The sequence below is a fragment of the Uloborus diversus genome, chromosome 7 (genome assembly GCF_026930045.1).
Source record: "Uloborus diversus isolate 005 chromosome 7, Udiv.v.3.1, whole genome shotgun sequence".
Lineage (NCBI taxonomy): Eukaryota > Metazoa > Arthropoda > Arachnida > Araneae > Uloboridae > Uloborus > Uloborus diversus.
The window spans coordinates 79,527,326-79,550,749 of NC_072737.1; the positions used below are offsets into that span (position 1 = coordinate 79,527,326).

At 31.2% G+C, this 23,424-nt stretch overlaps 2 protein-coding genes across 2 annotated transcripts in view; one reads left to right on the forward strand and one right to left on the reverse strand.

The window, feature by feature from the left end:
* The window catches only part of LOC129226569 (porphobilinogen deaminase-like), a 15,945-nt gene extending 12,417 nt beyond the window's left edge, over nt 1-3,528 (forward strand). Inside the window, exons 9-11 of the mRNA XM_054861187.1 lie at nt 1,209-1,421; nt 2,399-2,503; nt 3,275-3,528. Coding sequence (XP_054717162.1) covers nt 1,209-1,421; nt 2,399-2,503; nt 3,275-3,412 — 456 coding nt within the window. The 3' untranslated portion in view covers nt 3,413-3,528. The remainder of the gene's footprint in view (nt 1-1,208; nt 1,422-2,398; nt 2,504-3,274) is intronic.
* Nucleotides 3,491-21,883, reverse strand: LOC129226568 (coatomer subunit delta-like). The gene is made up of 13 exons (XM_054861185.1): nt 21,798-21,883; nt 21,561-21,633; nt 21,331-21,370; nt 21,026-21,249; nt 18,316-18,495; nt 16,834-17,033; nt 12,303-12,397; nt 12,103-12,172; nt 10,434-10,599; nt 9,145-9,292; nt 8,281-8,392; nt 6,549-6,744; nt 3,491-3,705 (listed from the first exon to the last, which is right to left on the reverse strand). The coding sequence occupies exons 2-13, from the start codon at nt 21,561-21,563 to the stop codon at nt 3,619-3,621; spliced, it is 1,521 nt and encodes a 506-aa protein (XP_054717160.1). The 5' UTR covers nt 21,564-21,633; nt 21,798-21,883; the 3' UTR covers nt 3,491-3,618.
* Nucleotides 21,884-23,424: the final 1,541 nt, after the last annotated feature.

Here is a 23,424-nt window from a genome sequence, read left to right on the forward strand (position 1 = left end):
ATTTTTTTCACTTTTGAATAGTTTAAAATTTGTAAATGCATCTGTTCAAAGCTCTTTTGATTATTATCAAGTTGAAAGGAAACTTAGAGTCATTATTTTTGCATGTCTCTGATTTTTTCAGAGTATCAACTTTTTCTTTTTTCTTTGCGTTTGCTGATTTCAACCTTTAGCATTAAAAGACATACATTACTTTGCTAACTGCAATATTTAAAAAATTAAAATTGCCTCCTGGAATTTTCAATGCTGTTAATTACAGGTTTTGTTACAAACAGTAAGAGATTTCTATTAAGTATTAATGCATGGATACCTTAAAACCTTCAACCCATTTTGCAACCAAAATAGCACAAAATGTACATGCTGACTCCCGGGAGCTGTGAAATCTTCACAGAAAAGGAATGAAATTTTAGTAATAACTTCAGACAATTCGACTTATCTTTACTAATAATAAAGCTGAAAGTCTGTGTCTCTGGATGTCTGTTACGCACATAGCGCTTAGACCGCTCGACCGATTTTCATGAAATCTAGCACAAAATTAGTTTGTAGCATAAGGGTGAGCACCTCAAAGCGATTTTTTTGAAAATTCGATTTTGTTCTTCTATTTCAATTTTAAGAACATTTTACTGAGTAAATTATCATAATGTGGATGATTAAATTACCAAATTATCATAATGTGAATCATAACATGGGCGAGCAAATGAACATTGCAAATTGGCGAGAAATTCATCATCCATTATTTGTAAATATACAGGCGAACTAAATGACCTTTTAATTTTCTGCTACGAGCAAAGCCGTGTGGGTACTCCTAGTTAATTATAAAACATGTGCAATTTTTTGGGGCATCCCTGCAGGTTAAATTAGGGCATTTATGCAATGCTGGTAAACATGTCTTAATTTACTTTTGTTCCTTATTTATGATTAGTCATACTTCTACTCAGGGAAGGGTACCATAGGAAAATCTTAATTCCAAATAAGGTGCCTTCTCTGAAGAAAAAAAAAAAAAAAAAAAAAAAAAAAAAAAAATTGGAAACCTAAATGCTGCACTTTTTTTTGTCAATTGATATTTCAATAAAAAAAAAGTAATGTAGGGCAACAACCATAAATGAGTGTGAAATATTCATCACTATCAATGAAAAGTATTGTTTCATATGTTATGCTTTAGTTTTATGATTAATTTTTTATTTAAATTTTGATAACTTCTATTTCTACAGATTCTTACTCCAAGTGAATGTATGTATGCTGTTGGACAAGGAGCTCTGGCAATCGAGTGCAAAGCAGATGATTTACCAACAATACATTTACTTTCAAAAATATCAGATAAGGATACAACATTATGCTGTATTGCAGAGAGAGCTTTTATGAAAAAATTAGAAGGCGGATGCAGTGTTCCAGTAGCAGTTTATTCTCGCATTTTAAATGAAAAAGTAAGCTGTTCATGTTTTTAAATGCTGAAATTTAAAAAAGTTTAAGTCAATATTGATTTTAATTAAAAAAGAATAATTTAATTAAAACATGACTTTATTATCATTTACAATGTAGGCTGTCATGAATTAATTACATAATTGTGCAAAAATCTTAACTTATTTTTTCTTACTACCATTGGTTCGCATGCAAAAAAATTTAAATAAATCAATAAATAAAATAAAAATCTACCTGAAGAATCATTTTTTTTTTTCAAAAAAAGAAATCAGTAGGTCTCTTTGCGGCCAGTAGGTACACTTTCAGTAGATACACTTCCCACTTATTTACAAAAAATAATTATCAAGTTTTTGTCTGTCAAATATTTAATGGTTCACTAAGCTAAGTTATGTAAATTAATTTCTTTCTTTTTATGAAAGAATTTGATCACAAACCGACAAAAGTAATTTGATAGTAAGCAACTGAAGTAGCAAACTAAAAGTAGTTTGTTGACATTATCAACATCTTGCAATATACTGACACCCCGGATACGATATCCAGAGATTCCATTTTTGTCCTTTGTAATGGACAGATCAGTCTTGAATGTTCAATAATCGAGCCAGAGGCAAATGGCATCTCATTGAGCCTGAGAGTGCTAACAAGCTGGTAGCTAAAATAAATTGATTGAGTAAGCTTATATAAGCTTCGCTTTCACTTGATGAGTGGAACCACATCATTGTTGCGGACTTTTGCTAGTGTGCCAAATTAATTTTAGCTACCAGTTTGTTGGTGTTCTCTGCTTCAATGAGATAACATTTGCTTCCAGCTTAGATATTGACTATTTCAGACCTATGAGTCTAGCACAGACGAAACTGTTGTCTCTGGATGTCATAACTGGGCTGTCGATATATTGCATATAGTTCTGTATTAGTGCTAGCTTAAGGGCAATAACTTAATACTTATTATCAACACATGTCGATAACAATTTTCTTTCTATTTGAAGTTATATTTGAAAGGAGGTGTGTTTAGTCTGGATGGCTCCAAGTGTATAATTGAGGAACTATCTACAGATTTTAAAGTGAAAAGCAAGCAAGATATTAAACAACAGGTACAGTTTTATGTATTATACAGGGTTAGCTTAAAAGAATAGCAAGGGTTTTAAAAATTGATATTTCATAAACTATCACACTTAGCACTATACTGCCGTTCTAAGCAAAGTCATGTCTGCACTTTTTTTATCAAAATTGAGTTACGGTCACCAGGTGGTTTTTTGTCATACTTCACATAAATACAATGTTTTATGGTCATTTGTCAATGGAAAATATTTAAAATATTTTTTTGGAAAAGTTTATACAAATACAAATACATATGGGGAGGCAACTTTAAACGGCAATTGCTCACTTTGAACTCGGCTGCAGATTCCAACTTTTGAGCTTTGCACAGCAGTATAAATGATGTATAACATTCGAAGTTTCACTCACAATTGTTCAATGTGTGAGCCTTTCGTAACACATCTAACTGGTATTCTGGTTCATTCCACACACTTTGTAGTGTGTCAGTCGATTTTTTGTAATGCTACACATATGCGATCTTTCACTTCTTGCAATGTTGTAGGCAATGGTGGTGTATAAAACAGTCTTTGAGGAAACTCCATAAAAAATTAACATGGGGTTTAGGTCTGGGGATCTGACTGGCCAAATCATTATCACCTGCACGGCCAATCCAGTGTTGCAGAATATGCACCTTTTGATAGTGGTAAGTGTGATAGTTTATGAAATAAATTTTTAAAATCGGAATATTCTTTTATGCTGTCCCTGATTTTTGTTTTTGCAATGTCTCTAAATCTTTTCAAAGTTTTAAATAATACTTTTCTTTTCAGCATTATGCTGGAATAGTGGCCCCTCATATACCACATTCTTTATTACACATATCAAACCAATTAGGCGAAGCATTAGCAGAATTACTTTTAGAAAAGGGAGCTGCAGCAATTCTGCAAGAAGTTAGAACAAATTCATGAAAATCATCGTATGCCATGACATCTTTTTTTAGAAATGTTAAATATTTTTGTATGTTTTTTATAAATTGTTGATTTTACTTGAAGTCTATTTTATTGTAACAAATATAACTTTTTGAAATACAATGATTTTGAATAACGTCTCTAAATATACATAAAAAATAACTTTCAAATTTTATATGAACTTCTGCTGAAAGAAATTTTGAATCTTAAACCACTTCATATTTCTGAGTTAAAAATGCTGTTTCAGAGGAATAATTGACTGGCTGTTCGTCCAAAGTAAAGACATCAGTGACCTAAAAATATAAGTAAATCATATATTATTCCACTTCTACGTGTTATTTCAAAATATTAGAAATTTATAATACCATACACATAGCAAAACAATTTGTTTTAGAAACAAACATAACTAAGAGTCTAAGTTAAAATGCCTTTTATAAGTAGAAATAATATTTTCTTATTGCAGATTATTGTTAGTTGTAATTTTTGTGTAGGTTTGTAAAACAGATTCTGTAAATTTTATGAACTAGCTTAAGTATATGACTTGAACAAATATAAAATAAAGCAGAGGTTGGTGTGCTGTTCCTAAAAAATATTAAATTTAATGTTAAGATGCAGTCCTCAGGCAGAAAACGGTTGGGCACCACTGTACTAAGGGAGCATACATTATGAAAGTTCAAATTTTTCTAGGCATTATTAAGTTTTATGAACACTAGGCATTAGGGTGGTTCAAAAATACATGTGTAAAAAAAAAATAAACTTCTCTTAGATAACAGGACACCCCTCAATATTTTTAGACTTATAGATAGTAATATATTGGTAGAATTTTAGCTTCCTATTTCAACTAAAAGAGGATGCTCAACCTCCTTCCCCAAATTTCATAAATATGGGGAGGAGGAGTTAAAAAATACATTGAACTGAAAAATAAATGCTACATACTATAATATACACCAGTAATATACACTAATAAATAAAATAATTATTTACAAGAAAACAGCTGGGGAAATTAACTGTTTCTAAATTTGTGGCATTTTCTAAGCTACGGCTAGTGTTAAATTAAGGGGTCATTGAGCACCCTCTTAAAACTTGAGTAAGAAGCTGAAACTTTTACAGCATTATACTATGAGTAAGTCTTTAAAAAAAGTCAGTGTCCTGCACCCTAGCTGAAAAAAAGTTTTTTTGAATCACCCTACTAGGCATACTGCTAAAAAAAACTATTTAAAATACTAAGTTGACACTTCTTGACAACAGTCATTTGAATACCACAAAATTTTTGAATTGCGTGTGCAACCATAGATAATATCGAATAATACAACTCTTGTGAATCAAGAAGGTGTTAGAAGATATTACAATTTGACACATACAAAAAAAGGGAACCTTTCCTTTTTATATACCTCCTATAACTATAGATATGGCTTTGGCATAGAATGTTTTCTAAACATTAACCTTTACGAGGAATATTTCTAAAAAGCTAGTAAATATTTTAAAAAGAAAATAATAGAATTGAATTTTAAACATTGAGGCTGAAAATATATTTGCCAACATTAAAAATAAAAATTGGGAAATTTTTTGAGAGGAAAAGTACAACAACTCATTGAATAAAATTTTTTTCACTAAAGCAATAATATTAAAATAATGATGAAAAATAATCAAGTTTCCTTGTTGTCAGGACTTGTTTTTCTAAATATCAATTGACAATTGAAATGCAACCATTATCATCACCAAACCATAGCTTCATGGGAATTCCTTTCATAATTAATACAAATGATAAAATAACAGTCGACACTGAAATAAAAATACACCAAGGTTTCACAATTCTACAGTTGGGAATATTCTCATATGTCAATAGCCTAAAAGTAACACCCATTTAAACACCAAAACCATAGAATCTTGGAAATAAATACCATCCAACTTCCCTCGGGCAAAAACAGGAACATTTATGTCAAAAAAAACTTGCTTACAAGCATAATTAGTGGAGAATCATTTGTTTGCATTATTATTACCACTGAAAACATATTCTTCATAGAAAAGAATAAAAATCCACTCAAAAAAGAGGATAAAAAAGATTTTTGACTTTGGGCCTGAAGATTGGAAGATAAGTGTAAAAAAAAAGGGAAGTCTTTTGCCACAAACAAAAGAGTTGTTAGGTATGGAAACATTATCAGAAAAAATGTTGAAACAATAATTTTTTTGTACAAATGTTTTTTGTTTATTACAATCAAAAATCAAGTAATACAAATTGTTTCTCTCACTAATAAGGAAAGCATAACAAAAAATCAAAGAATTTCTACTTACCATTAGGATAGGTTCAAAATTCAACAAAATTACAGAAGAAATGATAAATATTCAAAAGCCGTTCTGTTTATTTCTTACCTTAAATAACATATTAGATATTGATTCAAATTTGCATGGTTTTTTTGTTAATCCTTAACAAGAGCAGTAAATCAATTTATTAAGAAAAGTCATAACTATTTCTTTTATTGTTGTTAATAAGTTGTACTTGCTTCAAAATTTATGACTAGTCAATCTATTTCTTTCTTTTTATGTGTAAATTAAAAACAGACAATACATTGCTCTCTCATTCCCTTATTCCTCTTGCTCATAGAGGAGAGCATATCGTCGCCTCAGAGCAACTGTAGGATATCTTAATGTTATTCCTGGGATTAGATGTCTTACTGTTGCTCTGAGGCGACAATATATAGTTTCAATTTTTAAAGTGAAAACATGAATTTGCCTGTAAAATTGTAAAAAAATGACAAAAATGTAGAAAATGGTTTTAGAACCCCCCCCCCCCCCAAATATTTATTGTACTTAAAAATGAGCTAAAACGAGTTTGTACTATCTATACCCTCAGCCACTTATGATTCATAAGGTCTAAAGATTAATGAAACAACAAAACTTGAGAGTAATTCTGAGTTGTTGATCATGTAAACTCCAATGTACAGTTTCTTTAAGCTCAAAACAACAGATTAAATATTTTCTGAAAGACTTCAAGAGTAATGTAACAATTATTGTAGTGATTAATGAGAAAACTGAATTTATACTATCGAAGCTGTTAGAAATGTTTTCAACATCGTTAATATTTTACCACATAAATAAATGGAAAATAAGAAGTATTAACATTCAAAGTTATACACACCTTAACATTACAATATGATTGGGATGATTCAAATTCAATTGAAATAGGGAAGAAATCACTGGCTTTTCCGGGACAAGAAAACTCCATAGATCCAGTCTTATTAGATGAGTCTATAACAGGTAATTTCCAAGTAAGACGATTTTTCCGACTGTCATGTTCATACATTCCTTCACATTCAGATACAATGGGATTCCCCCTAAAAATGAAAGAATTAAGCTGTCAAAAATTTTACAAACTAACTCAATTTTCATGCAGTTTATGAAAAAGTAAGTGAATATTTATATAGCTTTTAAAAGGGGTGGTTCCTGATGAGACAAGTATTAACCATAACAAGATCAGAAGTCATTACGAAAACAGACGTATAACTGAAGCCAAGTTTGTGAAAAACCCAACAGGTGAATCTCAGACCAAATGAATGTGTAAGATTTATTTAAAAAAAACAAGCACTGAGATCAGAAGTCTTGTACTAACCCTGAATCAGAGGTCCTCATAAAAATTAAAAAAAAATCTTTAACTGAAGCCAAATTTTAGAAAAGACCCAACAGGCATTTATTGCAATGGATTAATCTAATGATATGCAATACACCTAGGCTGCAAAGAATATGAAGGTAATTTCCTCCTTATAGCCACAACTTTAACCAATGGCATCATCAATAACATCCATGATGGTAAGATCTGAAGAGGCCTCTTAAAGGTTACAGTTCCACAAAGAAGTCCATCAGCCTATCTATGCCCATTTCCGTTTTTTCGACATGTGTAAGGATTTGCAATTCAGTTCCTTTAAGCGCCACTGGTCTTTGGGAACGTGCCTGTTAAAATACTGCTCCCCTCTGAATAGGGGTTGAAGATTATCTCTGCTTATTTGCTTAAAAATACCTTAAAGTGGTCAAGGATGCCCGATTCAGCTTTGCAAATTTTGGTAGCAGCTCATTATTTGGAATTTTGCAGTGACTAACGGCCCAGAAAAAAGTGGGCGTACTTTTTATATAAAATTCCTTAAGTAGTAAATAACCTCCCCAAATTTTAGATGAAGTACTAATGGACTTCGATAATGCCTGAAGAACAGCTGCTTGATAATTGAGCATTGAAGCTCATTAGAACAGCTAAAACCTTATCTGAAAGATAGTAGCAAACTTACCATAAAATAATCCCTCTCCACCAGCTTTGAAAAAATAATATATTTCCAGATGTGTAGGCTTGGGTTTTGTTGCTCTTTGCTACAATGCGCATCTAATATATGCCTTTTGCAACCACCCCAGAAACATTTTAAGCAATGGGCCTGCCAAAAGGTAAAGATGAGAATAAAAGTAATTTGGTTTGGAAGAATTGAATGAAATTATTTAATGAAAACATGGTTTAGGGCTATCAAGACCACAAACCGTAGCTCCTGTCCTATTGTCTAGCTTTGAACCACAAAACTACTAAATGGAGTAACTCAAGGTTTTTGAATGGTATACTTATACGCCATCCTCTGATGCAGCAAAAAAAGGGGTGGGGTGGGGGATACCCCCCCCCCCACTAGGATTTATGTTTGTCATCAATTTGTCCTCAAACAATATCTATATTTTCAATCCTAGAACAGTTGAGTTTTTTCACTAGGAAATTTTAAAAACATTTTTAATTTTTTAAAAAATCTTACCAATGGATACATTTGTATGAATAGACACAATAATAAACATGCATATATTTAATATTAAAAAAATATATATATTTGCACAGGTAAAACACTTACTGTACAGGAATTTGTATTTCAACATCACTCAATTCTATTTTATCCATTTGCAATTCATATTCTATATTGACATCACAGCCGCCACTGCCATTTTCAGAAGGCCAGCAATTGACTGAAAATTTTTCAATGCATTATCACTTTATTATTACAGTCTTTAAAATATATAAAAAAATTACTAAGTGCCTATGATTCAAGTTAAAAACAATATCATATACTATTAAAAACTGAGTATATCCATCATTGTATATATGTCATTCTAACTTCTTCTAAACGCCAGAGAATTGACAATGGAACCAGATATAGATAGTATCATAATTTTTCTAGTATCATGTTTAGGAAGGTTTCATTTTCTTTTGACTTTAATTATCGGACATTAGGGCTGGACAATGCATTGCCAAAAACCGGTGTGCATCCCCCATTGTTAAACTAGTTTAGAATTTTTTTCTAAACCGATGCATTGATGCTGCTTTGATGTAAAGACACTGATTCAGGGTTGAAAAAGTAACACAGTCAAAACTTGTTGAAACGAATTCAAAGGGTGCTTTAAAATAGATTTGTTCAATCCGAAAAACAGTGTGCAGGCGTGTGTGTGTTTGAAATGAGGTTCGATTGCAATAAAAAATTCAATAGTTATAAACGAAAATTCTGATTCATTGATTGAGTTTTTTTTTTTTTTTTTTTTCAAAAACATTTTTAAAGTCTGCTTTTCCAAAAAACAGAAGGCAAAGTTCTTATTCCACTCATGAATACCTGTCAGACACACACATAATGGTATGTAGCTGCCTTTATTAGATTTCTGTAATACGTTTTTCTGGTTCAGAATGAAATATATATATAAAATTAATTGTTATTTCAAGACCATACTTAGCAATGGTACGTTGCTCTCATCCATGGACTGAAATCTCCATTTTAAAACTCCAACATCCACATTGACTGGAAATGGCTTGGCAGAATTTTTCATTCCTATTATATGAGAATTTCTGAACAGTTCCTTATCAATATTAGGATGAGTCTGAAAAGAATAATTTACTTAAACTTAGTCAAAACATAAAATTAAAATTCCTAAATTTCTTGTGTCCAACTTATTGAAATTCAAATACTACATCTATTCAAACATTACTTTAAATGATAAAAACAATCCATTTTCAAACAAACCTCTTTAGGTAGATTTTGCAAAATGTTTTAATAACTGTAGAATGACAAACGCAATTATCAATTTATTAAAATGCATCCATCTACTTCAGTATAAAAAATAGTGTATTAATTTTGACACAGCAACAGAGCTATTGTGAAGCTCTGAGAAGTTGAGCTCAGACTCTGAGAATGTTTACCTCTGTTCCGGAAAAAAGGGAGGGGTAATTGAAGCTTGTTTCCCCGTAGGCGCTAATGTTAAGGGGTTTGAATTGTTCAAAATTGAACGGAAAATTGTTCAAATCAAAAAGATATTTTGTACACAAGTTTTTCATAAAACGCTTTTACCTACAAAGTTTGTTTGACGCAAATTCGCCTTACAGTTCGGAATTGCCTTGAATTGTCCCGTAGGCGCTAATGTTAAGTTTTTATGAACTGTTCAAAATTGAACAAAAAGTGAAATATGGGAATGAGGTGTCCTCGCCGAGATCTTTCGAAAAAAAAAAAGTTTGTTCGAATTGGACCATTCATTCAAAAGTTATTGGGGGGGGGGGGACAGACAGACCGACAGACATTTTTTCCCATCTCAATACCCTACTTTCCAAATTTTTAATTTTTTGATATTTATTTAATTATTTTATTTATTTTTAACTTTTTTTTTGTTTTTCGCGATATTTTTAAGATGCATTAAGCTTTTATTCATGCTTTTTTCTTCTTTTCCTGACTTTTACTGGGAAAGTAGGCTAAAAAGCAATAGTTTCATTCAAGAGACATGGTACGTTTTGAAATAAGGTTGTCAGCAGTCGAATGCGATATGAGGCCAGCATTGAAGAATGAGCTTCTAAAGGATTGAAACAATTGCTTGATTCTATTTTTACATCACTTACACTGGTTTTGCTAGCACCGAGATTTTCTACTTTTATTTGAACTAAGGCATCCAAGTTTACTTTTACGTTAGTTTTTCAACAATCAAAGTCGAAATAAAATCGAAAAGTGCTAAAATAAATAACTTCCTGACTCACTTGATTTTGAACTCCTTTCTCATCTTGATTATCTATTTTGATCCTTATGCATCCATATTTCTCATCAGATATGTTGAGCGTAACTATGCCATGAACTTCTAAGCTGTCAAGTCCACCATCTCTTTTTGCTCGAATAGTTATTTTCTCTTCGCATCTCAAATGCACACTACCAAAGTTTTTATTTAAAAATCAGAATAAACAATTTTTGGCTTTTAATTGAAACTTTTCTTAAAATCTAATTTATTTTATTGAAGAACAATGATTGAGAATTTCATTTTATGCAAAATAAAAGCATAGCACCTAAAACAAATTTTGAAATATGAACTATTTGGAATTAAAAAAAAATGGAATTTAACAAACTTAGCATAGATATACAGAATAAAATTATAAATTTCACAGAGGCCCCTGCTTGCTGTCCCTCAGCAATCCCCAGAACAGCATTAGATCATTTCACGAGCGAAGTTTCCTTTTAGTGCAGATTGGCTGGGCTACGTTAACCTAGTCGCTCAGAAAGATAAACGTTAATGAAGCTTTGACGGATTATTTTACATTTTTTATAACACCACTGTTGATGTCATTAAATGGCTTTTTTCATTTATTCAGAGGACCATTCTAAATTTTAATAGAACTTTTAGTAGCTTTCATGTTCTAATTTATTTATTTGGCAAAATTCCCATTTGGAATTATGAACTGTATCCCCAATAGTTTTTAAAAATTGCCATGACCACATCACGTTAATACTTTAGCCTATTCGTTATTCCAACCGCAAGCAACCATGGTACCTTAACCTAGCAACATTTCAGCTTACCAAAGTATATGTTGTCTTTTGGACTCCTTGAAAATCTTTAAAAACCTAAAATCTACAGCTTCATGCTTGCTTAAGCTCAAACTTAAGCTAAATTTATTGACAACTAACATTATATTTTTTAACTTTATTTTTGTTTCAGGCATTAATTAAACAGCAGGTATGTTTTATCCCTTTTGATAGGCTGTTTAGGGGACCTTAATTGCTATCTCATCTGTAAGTGGCTATGTGTGCATGTTTATTTGATTTTTATTAATTACTGACATACCACCTTGTTACCAAGGATGGGTGAAGAAAGGAAATGACTTGTGAAAGAATGATATTGGTCATATAAAGTCTGAGGGGAAGGAAGGATTTGAAAAATTTTATGTGCCCTCACACAAAGGGGGGGGGGGCAAAAATTCCAAAATCATCCTTACATAGTTAACAAATGCCCCCTAATTCGAATTTCATTGAAAATATATCAATTTTTCTTCTGCATCAAGAGATTCAGTTTCCCCTCTCTCTCTCTCTCCCCAAACACACACAACCAAATACTGTTTAAAATTTTAAAACCTGATTATTATTATTATTATTATTTTAAGTGCAACTGAGAATGATTTTTATAGACTTAGACAAAAACTTTCTCATATTTTTTCTCACTTTAGAACTAAGTATCCCTTCTTTTCTTACATGGATAATTACCCTAAGTTGTGTTTAACACACGTGTTTAATGCTTCAAATTTTAGCATTTTTGAGATCACGTAAAAACAAATGTAACACAAAAGATACATGATGAGACTGCAACGAAATTAAAAAAAGAAGTTTAGAAAGAACATTTAAAAGCTGAAAGATCAGATGAAATATTTAAAGAACAATATTTACCTTTCAGCATGAACCTGAGCAGTTGGTTTTGTTCCAACACTCGACTTCATAGCATTAGTAGTTTCAACAGCTAAAGAAAAAAATTGAATAGATTTTTAGCAAGTTCAAAAACTGAAATAAATAAATAATAAATAAATAAATAAATAAATAATAATAATAAAAAAAAATAATAATTTTATTTAAAAGTAATAAATTCTTACTTTCTCCTTCTGATTTAAGCATATCTACAAATAAATCAATATCTTTATTCTTGTTGCCAAGTTTCATTGCTTTTCCAGTACCAGTGGGTCTTGAACTGAAAAAGATTTTAAAAAAATAAATAAACAAACAAATTAGAATAATTTTTTTTTTTTTTAGATATTCAATTATTTTTTTAAACAGTGTACAGTAAATATTATTGTACATATAAAAAAGTTATATTTCAACTTCTAAACTAAATTATCTAACTGGATAGCTAGTAAATATAATATGGATTTTCCAAATGCTCTTTTTAAGTTTCACACCAATATAATTACAAATAAAATAATAAAACTAAAAAAAGAAAGTAAGTTTCTTTGGTTTCAATGACAGAAGTTGAAAATAATATATAATAATTGAATGTTAGGCATTCAAAGACACTAATAGAAAACAGAGGAGAAAAAAACACATTGAAAAAATAACAACAATTGTTTGAAAATTATAATTGATATGGATGTTTTTTAATGAAGCTTTATTTTCATAAACAAAACTGTTCATCCAATGTTAGAAAATATCTTTTAACACAGACAGATTTTCAATATTTGCATTTTACACTTGCTAGTGTAGTCATAGAACTTCGCATTGTCTAACTTTAAATAGACCTTATGCAGGGCTAAATTTAACTCTATGCCGCTAAAAGACTGACCTGGAATCTGTCACCCGTTTCCCTTCAGAACATTTTCAACTAATTTATCATTAGAAAATGTTTTAGTTTTACACGATTGATGAAAAAAAGTGTTTTTTAATTTGATTCAAAAAATGTTACAAGGAAAAACAAAAAACTAACTGATTTTTTTTTTTTTTTTTTTTTTTAAGTAAAAAGGTATAATTTTTCATCCTAAACTAATGTTTACTCTGCTTTGATAAAAATTTGCCCCTCCCTTTATATCCCATTTATAAGTATAATGCTAAAATCTATATACAGTCAAACTTGCTTATAACAAACTCTGATATAAAAAAGAAATCAGAATTACTTCGTTGGGACAGTATTAAGTTTGTGTGAGCATAACTCAATTTTAACAAGCAAACCTCACTTAAAGCAAGCCATACATTGTGACTCCTAAAACTTCTGCTGACTTCCAGCTCAGTTTTTCTTTTCTTGAAAAACTTCCTTTAACATTCTGAAGTGAACCAACCGAAAATTAGTGATGAGTTATAAATTGTGAGAAAAATGATGATAGCCCTTTACTTTAATTAGTGGAATAAAGACTAATTAAAAAAACATTTGTTGATGCCAACATTATCGCTTATAAGATACTAAGATCCAAGGATATGAAAGCTTCAATTTAAGCTCAATAATCATATTGTAGCACAAAGCTTATATGATTATTTTTTATTTAAGCTAATGTAGTTGAAAAAAATAACAAAACTGGTGATGATAACGACAAATGAGAAAAATTTCAAGCTGAACCATCCTCAACATCATCAATAGGGTGGGCCGAAAAACAACTTTTTCATTTCGATGATGGGTAGTGTGAAAAAGGTGCCATTGGTGGAGCAAAGTGCACATAAAAAGTTTGATTTTTTTGGCACAATTTTTTTATCTGCCGCAACAGGGTTTGAAATTTTGAAAAAATGCTGTTTTTTCATGTTTTTAGCTAAAATTAGTAAAAATAGCATGTTTCTATTTTCGATGCTAAATTGCGTGAAAAAGGTGCCATTGGTGGCACTAAACTCCCACAAAAAATTTGATGTGTGTGGTATTGTTCTTTCCTTTGCCACAAATAAGTAGAAATTTTGGCAGTTTTCGGATTTTTAACGTTTTTATTAAATTTTCTCAAATAGTAAACATTTTGTTTTTGCCATACTTCTCTGCCATAATTATGTAGTTTTATCACATATGATGCATTTTTAAATGCGTGGTGTATTATAAATTACATAAACTTGCATTATACTAAACTTACATACATTAACTTATTGCATATAATTTTTTTAATTTAAAATATGCTGTTAGAAAACTTAGTGCAGCTCTCTGTTTGATTTACATTCAAAATCAATGGGAGTAATGCAGAATTCGTTCTTAATTACTGGTAAATCTTTTGAAATAAGAAAAAGTTATTATCCCTTAACTAAAAACAGTCGCATGAAACGGCACTCCAGTAAGAACTTGAAATGAAAAACAAAAAACAACAGTGTCACTGCAATTGTTAAAAAAAAGGAAATAATGAACTGCAACATTTGGTGCATATTTTTCATACGAACGTACTCCAGGTCTGACACCTGATAAATAAGATAGAGAAAGTACTGAAGCTAAGAATTTTCTGGTCCAATTAAACCCAAGCTGATGCATGCAAAATTCTGCTATCATTCTAGGTTACCTCTGCCATGTATTTCAACATAGGCAAAAGAAAAGGAAAATACTGAAAATTTGAGCACAGACCAAAACCACATAATTGGTAGTTGTGCAGCTGTTTCAACTGGACTGTGCTCTCCAGAGGTTCAAGACTGCCAACCAATGCCTATTACGTAGTTTAGGTGGCTCACAGTTGCCTGTAGAGCTAACTCTGTGCTTGGCACCTCGAAACCCATAGATGTCTTATAATGTCTCGCACTGTTCGTAATATGAACTGATTTTCCAATATGATTCGCCTAAAGAAACAACCAGGGTACGCAAAAGGGATTAAAAAAACTAAATAACATGGCCAACCTAAGAATTCACAACAATGCTACCACAGCAATGAAAAGTAATGAAGACCAAGGTATCAAAACATTGTGATGAGTATTAATTGAATTAATAGATAGCAATTAAAAGGAGAACCAAGTACAAGAAATTCGAGTTTCTAAGGTTTAAGGTTCCAAAACTAAAATTCGGGTCAACTGAATATGGTGATATACTTTGGTTTGGTTCTCAACCAATATCAGCCAACCTTGAATCACGAAATGTATTTCGCCACAAGAAACTGAAATACACATAGTATTCAAAACAATTTTAAAATCTGAAGTCCTATGCTGTGTATTAAAAAGAAATACTACTAAAATAACACGAAATTTGCAGATGGCCACAAAGGAAAAGATGCTTTCATAGTAGCAACACTGCAACAGAAGTAAAAGCGCTAAAACGCAGAAATTCCACTCAAAAAACCTTTTACTACCTAAAACAGTGTAGATAAAAACTCTCTGTTGAAAGTACAAGCAGAAATTTTCTGTACATCCACACCTTCTTTAGTCCGTTGTTGAATTCTGTGCTGTTTAGCCTTAATTTTGAATGCAGCTGCACAAAGTTTTCAATTAGCACATTTCAAATTTTAAATCAATTTATGACACACCATGTATCTAAAAATGCATCGCGTGTGGCAAAAATATATAATTACGGCAGAGAAATATGGTGAAAACAAAATTTTTACTATTTAAGAAAATTTATTGAAAATGTTAAAAAAACTGAAAAGTGCGTAAACTTCTACTCATTTGTGGCTAAAGAAAGAACTGTACCACACACCTCAAAATTTTTATGGGAGTTTAGTACCACTAATGGCTCCCTTTCCATGCAACTAACTCAACATCTAAAATAGAAATATACTATTTTCACTAATTTTGGCTAAAAACATGAAAAAACAGCATTTTTCCGAAATTTTAACCCAATTGTGGCAAATCAAGAAATTGTGCAAAAAAATTCAAATTTTTTATTTGCACTTTATTTCACTAATGGCACCTTTTATGCACTACTCATCATCAAAATAAAAAAAAGTTGTTTTTTGGCCCACCCTAATAGTTGATGGTGTTTGATGTGCAGAAAAACTTTAAGGGGTGCAATTGCTTTTCAGGTGACGAGTATTTATCAAAAAACAATAACACAAGAAACAGATAATAAAGAGCTCTATGCAAATTAAAACCAACTTCTTTGATACTGATTAGAAAAATAAGAAAAAAAACTAATAAAGTATGCTTCAATTTTTATAATTCATAAATGTATAACTAAATTTTAAATATTTCATAACTTTATTATGATTCAAAAAACAAAAAGGGAGGGGAGCGGCTTGAACTTTTATAATTTTTTTCACAAACTTTTTTTTTGCAAGTACTGAGTTGTAATGAGCAAATCAGGTGTGATTGTGGACTAAAGTAAAATTTTCTAATGAGTGAAATTTTTGGAAACTATGAGGAAGCTCTATTCCCCCCCCCCCCCCCCATCTCTAAAAACTTTTCAAATATGAACAAAAATTATTGAAAAAAAAAAAAACGTTAAAAAATTATTTTTAAAAATTTTATTTCAGTTTTAGAATATGTTGTCAGCCCAAAAAAATTATCAGAAATTTCAAATCACAAACACCCCTAGAGCAAATACCGCAGTCCCTTTGTGTTCGTCATAAGCAAATTTGACTGTTTCTTTAGCTAATAAAACATATATGAATTCACAACAAAAAATAATAAAATAGAAAACAAGGTTAAAGTAACCTTCAAGAATATATGACTAATGACCTCATCAAACTGTTTCTTTTTCTTTTTAAATTAAAAGCAGCTAAGTAATTATCTGCATAATGCTGACACCAATACTACCTTGGCGTAGGATACGTCTGTTTGGTCTGAGTGTCGGGTGCAGTTGGAGCTGCATCTCCAACCACTGGTGAAGGGGGATAGCCAAAGTTGCTGCTTGACCCAAAGCCTGGACTGCGACCCTTCTTGGAAGCTTCCTGCCTGGCTTTGGTCAGCTCTCGAGCTTTTTCCTTCATTTTCTGTTTTGCTTCCTTTTCTTGAGTCTGATTAAATAACAAACAAAACAAAAAGCTTGATTTTTTTATCTTTGAAAAAAGGGGGATAAAGTCATTATTTTATCAATATTGAAAATTCTTTGAAAAGTAGGAAATTAAACTGTTGGTTTTAGGGGTTGTCTACAACTGATGTCATGCTTTGAGGAGAGGTTCATGAAATTGTGAGTTGGTGAAAAAAGGGAGGAGGGAGGGAGTAACAGAAAGAGACATCACTTATTTTTTACAAGAACATGCTTTCGAAAAACAGCCTAACATATAACAAGGACAAGGGAACATAAGGTGAAGTGTGAAACTTTGTGACAAAAAAGGGGGTTGAAATCAAAACAGTTGAAAGAAAGTGCAACATCGATAATGGACAGTCCCTAAAATTATTTTACAAACAATGTGAAAACATGCATAAAAAACTGCATGCTTCAAATGTAGAAAATAAACAAATCATTTACAGAAAGAAATGAAACCATAACTTAATTTCAGTGACATTAAATTTGCATTAAGACTATATAACTAAGAACAATATTTAGTGAAAACAGGTACAGTTAACTGGAAAAAAATTAATTTAAAAAAAAAACCTAGTTGCAGTAATTTCAGAAGGTTAACACTTTCCAAACAGTTAAAAATAAGAGTTTAAATCCAGGCGTCATGATGGCTCTTAGTAAAAGTTTTTAGGCATCAAAACAAACAACTTAGGTACCATTTTTAATGCATGTATTCAAAAAGAAAAATATATTTTTTAATTTAACTCGTTGCAGATATGCACTGTTGCAATAAAGACACTGCCGATAGTATATTTGTAAAATATACAAAAGAAAATGATTTTTTAAGCACCAAATTGAGTGCAATTAAAAATTACTTTTAAATTTATCCTTTGGGCCAATCACGGATCTTAATCACAATGAGTCAGAACAGAGAAGCTTCCAAGTGATCCAAAACTTTAGGCCTCAGATTTAGCACCTACGGTTTGAAATCTAGACATCAAATTAAAAATTTTGGTGGCAAATAATGACTAAGGTCTGCCTATTTCTGAGTTTCCAAATGCTAATAATTTGACACTATTGAATATTTTCTCTTAAAGACATTGCAATGCTATTTCACTTTCCTACTTTCTCCTGGGATTAAAAATCAGACTAGCAGGATTTGAATACAAGATAAGGCATTTATAAAAGAGATTACAAGACACAAATGTCAATAGAAGTAATTTTATCAATCATTTAGCACAATTGACATCTCTTAAGCTCGTCAATATGTAAATTTGAGACCCTTTAGAACTTACTTGTCTTACTGCTTGATAAACTTTTTCTTCATGAGAGTCCATCTCAACAAATGTTCTAATCTGAGCTAAGTTAACATTTTCTCTGTAGCCTAGTGCTACAATTTCATCAAATGCAAATATTAAATTAAATGCATTATTGATTATATCAGATTCCTCCATGGATTTGCAGTAATCTGGTATCTATAAAATATCAATAAGTGCGATAACTCATAAGAATAATCAATGTGAAAAAAAAAAGTTAATTTGAAAGCTTTAGAAAAACATACTTTTTATAAATCAATAATATGAAAATAAATAATAAGAAATGACTAAATATTAAAGCATAAATCAAATACAGCCTCTGTTGGTATACAGTAGAACCTCAATTATCTGAGCTAAGTGGAAATAATAGTGCCTTGGATGTTAGGAAATCTCGATTAATGGTAACTTTGTATAAAAACTTGTCAGGATTGCAAATTTTTAAAATCTAGTTAAAAATCAATAGAATATTTTTAAAAGATGAAAGTATAATGTTTCATAGTTAGAAAATTAAAGTAGGAAAATAACTGATTGAAAGTTTTAAAAAGTCAATGGAATTTTCTTACAACGTCAAGTTGAATATTGAAAGTTGCATTTAAAAAAAAAAAAAAATCTAGAACATGAAATTTTAAAATTAAAAATTCATCACTTTATTTAAATTTCATTATTTTTTGAAAAAGAAATAAAACACCTCGTTTTTCTAGCAACTTACCTATTTACAAAAAAAAAGACTTCATTATTGGCTCAGTAACAGAAACCTTGTTTAATCAAGGTTCTACTGTACATTGTTTTTGCCAACCAATTGCCTTTCCTCCAAAAGAACAACACAGATAAGATTTTGTTGGCTTAATTTTTTTACCAGCATTGGTAAACAGAAAGATGAGTGTTGTGTCTTTCTCTTCCCCAACAAACCCAGACAACAAGTCTATTCAAAACTGCTAATTGACTCCATTAATCATGCCCCGAAGCAGAATAGTACTAAATTTGCGACGTACGTCGCAGAACAGATGCCTGAACTGCAGTACAATTCTGTACAAATATGAGAGGAAAACTGAAATTTTCTGCAGAAACCGCGGTGCAGAAAATCTGTAGAAACTGCAGATTTTCTATAAATATCCTCCAACTTAAGATAGAATTTTGTAGAAATTCTGCACATTTCTTAAAATTAGAAGAAAATCTAAAATTCTCGTAAAATACAATAATTTGGTGGAAAGCTCGCGATGTTGAATTCAATGGGTCCTTTGTAGGACTTTCCCAATCGATCTTCACCCATTACAATTTCCGCCAAACAGGTATGTTTTGGAAAGATGCCAACATTGAAACACGGTTATCGCCGGAGATTGTCTTGTTTGAGATTTTAATCCCTTTGCATCCAGAAAATATTTCAATTATTTAGAAAGTCTTGAAGTGTTTCATTATATACAACCCAAACTCGACTCATTTTATTTATTATTTTAGTAATTTCTTTACTTAGTAACATTATTGTAATTGCTACTTCATGCCATGTAAATTTAACCCAAAAAATGTGGTTTAACATTTAGGTTCTACTTTTTATAAAATTTTGTATCTTTGCTCTTTCTATGCATTTCAGAAAGCATACAACTATTTTAGGAGAATCTCAATCGGTTTAGGTTTGGCACCTTGTTAAAGTTTCTTTGATTCTATAGTTATCATGATCAACTAATTTTCCAAATTCAGTGCTCTTTAATTAGTCATTTGGTTGAAAGCTGTGATGGTTCCAGAAATATCTCATTTCCACAGAAATAAATAGCAACATTCCAGTTAAAAAAAAAAAAAAAAAAAAAAAAACAACTCCTATATGAAACGATTTTGATTTTTGGCACCCAATTTGTAGAAAATGTCACGTTTTTGCTTGAAGTACTTGCAGGTCAAATGATTTTACGCTGCAGAACATCATAAAGTATTCTGCTTTGGGGCAGTCATATATTCGTTAAATACTTTTGTAAGTTTTCAGTATTTCGAACCAGGACACAAGAATGGACAGCTAAAAGTTGTGTATGGACCAGAGTAATTTTCTAATTATTGATCCGCTGCATTATTTTTCTAAATTTCTACTCCTGAGGCTGATGATTTCAACATCTGCAGTATATGGGATAGTGAGTGAGGATTTGCAAATGTAAATATGGAACGCATGTGCAAAGCTAAATGGTGAAACAAACTGGTCCAGAGCAAGATCAAAGTGCTCCCCCCCCCTTCCCCTAGTTCAAACCAGGCTTTGAGTGATTTCTTAGTTTCCCTCCCAGCTTGAAGAAATAACTCAAAGAAAAATATTGGAATTCTGCAGAGCACATTCAAGCCCATATTACAAAGTTCCTTAAGGACATCCCAGGCAAAGATTTCCAGGGTGCCTTTTAAGCATAAAAATTTGGACTTTGCACATGTTTAGCTGCAGGAAGTTCATATATTGAAGAGTTTTGATGGTTTTTACACAGATTGGATCAATAAATCAGTTTTTAACATCTTGCTGATTAAGTTCATGATGCACTTTTTATGCTAAACTTAAGTTGAATGGTGATATTGTCTGCACAACAGTTTATCTTCATGCTCGTTTATTTACTTATGTCTCAAATTAGTTGTTTCTTGAAATTTTCTTAAGTAGAATTGTACACACTATATAAGAATATAGATAGATAGATGTATAGATACAGATATAAGTAGTCATCCAACTCACCACTCTTGTAAACAGGCGTAAAGTTTCAAGATCTTCAAGGATATTGCTGGCTTTAGTTGTTATCAGCAAAGTATATAATTTTTCCATTGGTTGATAAACATAACGAACACTCTCAGTTTCAACAAAGGTATGTTGACGACCAGAACTCAACAATTTAGGGAAAGCAGCTAATAGACCTTCAATACGAGCACGGGTCATTTCTACAAATTGCCGCGATACCAGGGCTAAAAAATAAAGAGAAGAAAGTTTCAAAATTGTGGTGGTAACAGAACAATCTTATTTTTTTTCCAAAATATTTACTCTACCTTTGCCAGATTTTGTTGTTACGCTAGCTGCTAGAAGTACCTGTAGGAAATAATTCCATAGTAAAAATCAAATGCGGACAAATCATTTCTGTTAACAATTTCAAAAAATACTGTTACGCACATTATATTGATGCAATCCATGAAAATATAATGCATATTTTGAGGGTGACAAGATTTAAATAATCAACTTAAAGTTTCAATGAAATATTTAGTTCTTAGATAAAACTTACCATTTTGGATCAAATGAGTTTTCAAATTTCAAATTATCAAACTCAGATCAGCATCAAATAACAAATACCAGGTCTAAAAATTAATGTAAACAAAACATGTTACACAAATGATTGAATATAAAAGTTTGTAGAAAATAAAAAGATTGAAATCAAAATGAGTTAAAAAAGTAATAGAAACAAAGTTGAAAAGCTCAGTTTTGTGTCATAGATAATTCAGATGCATCAAAATGTACATACATATATTGCACTATGAATATATTTAATTTACATGAGCCGACTACACGACAAATGACAACTCACAGAACTCCGACCGACGGAAAAACCGTTGCCATTTTAAAAAAGAAAAGAAGGAAACTATTTTAACTGAAGGCTGAGTCGAGTAGAATAACCTATACGATTCCGTATGTTCGAATAGAGTAACTGGTGGACGACCAAGAGTGCATTCCGAAACATGTCATCGCAAGCGTTCGGAAACGCTTGCGGTGGCAAATGGGCGTCTGAAATTAAATTCTATTTGTACTTCCGAGTTGTTTAAAACTAACACCATTTATAAAAATTAGAGATTTTTTTTTCAAGCTTTATCTATTGTTTAGGCAGAATTTAGATCATTAATGTACGAAATTGATTAAAGACGTTTTGGATGGTGACTCAATTCGAAAATCAAAGAGACTTTTGAATTTTTTCTTCGGAATTGCTGAAGTAGATTCAGAAACTCTTCCGAGGCGTTGGTGATAGCGGTTCTGCTGCATTGAAAAAATGTGGCAGAGGGCCGAAGTTTAATGTTGCGAATTACTCTAAAATCAGAGGGCGACTCCCCCCCCCCCCCGTCCTCGTCCCTCGTCGTTTCAAGCATTTCTTAAACATTTAGTGATTATTTATTTTGCTCAAGAAATGTCATTTTGCGTTGTATTTCTCATACTTGTTTCACCTATATTTCGTAATGCGCCATCTTTTATGTATCATTTATAGCAGGGGTTCCCAACCTGTGGGTCGCGACCCCCAAGGGGGTCGCGAAGCATTTCTTAGGGGGTCGTGACATCTCCACATTAAAAAATATATCATCGAATAATAAAAAAATTAAAATACATTGGAGGAAAATATAGTTTAGCATGTGGTGCTTTTGCCAAATGTTACTCTATATTGCATGTACCGGAGCTTAAACATTCTCTTTTAGTTCGTAGTTAAAAAATTTTGGTCTTTTGACCATATTTAATGAATCCTCCACGGCTGATGAGCTCTGGATTCATACTTTATCTTTTCCTATTTAATAGCTATTTGCAATTTTCCTTTTTATCATCATTATTTTTATATAATTTGTTTAATATTTGGAATTTGGCTTGCTTATTTTTTATATATATATATATATATATATATATATATATATATATATATATATATATATATATATATATATATATATATATATATATATATATATATTAATGAATAAACAATCTAAATAAAATTGAAGATGCAAAACGCAAGAACATAAAAATGAAAAAAGGTGAACCAGGGACCGACACTTTCTCAAGGGGAGGACCGGTCCCTAAGTTCACAAGCCCTTTCTGTTTGCTAAACAGAAAGGGCCGTAGGTTGGTATTGGTCGACCCTTAGACTCAATGGGTATGATTTTAAAAAAAAAAATGTGATTTTGAGGAGGGGCCATTTTGGGTTAGCAGGCTTGGCACACCTGTAAGAGTCTGTAGAACTGAGGAAAGTACACTATAAAAACGATTCAGAAACCTTCCTGGAAAATAATGATGATGTGCCCAATTTCTGCCAGTAACATATCTTGTAAAAACTCGGAATATTTTCCGCTAAAATTCAGTAACCTTCCTGAAATTATCCTGGAAGCCTCCTAAAA

Excerpts from the sequence above, each read along its gene's own strand:
- LOC129226568 (XM_054861185.1), bottom strand. Across the intron at positions 17,034-18,315 it reads TTTATCAAGCAGTAAGACAA|ACTCAAGAAAAGGAAGCAAA; the intron begins GTAAGTTCTAAA and ends TTATTTAATCAG. Across the intron at positions 12,173-12,302 it reads GCTTAAATCAGAAGGAGAAA|CTGTTGAAACTACTAATGCT; the intron begins GTAAGAATTTAT and ends TTTTTTCTTTAG.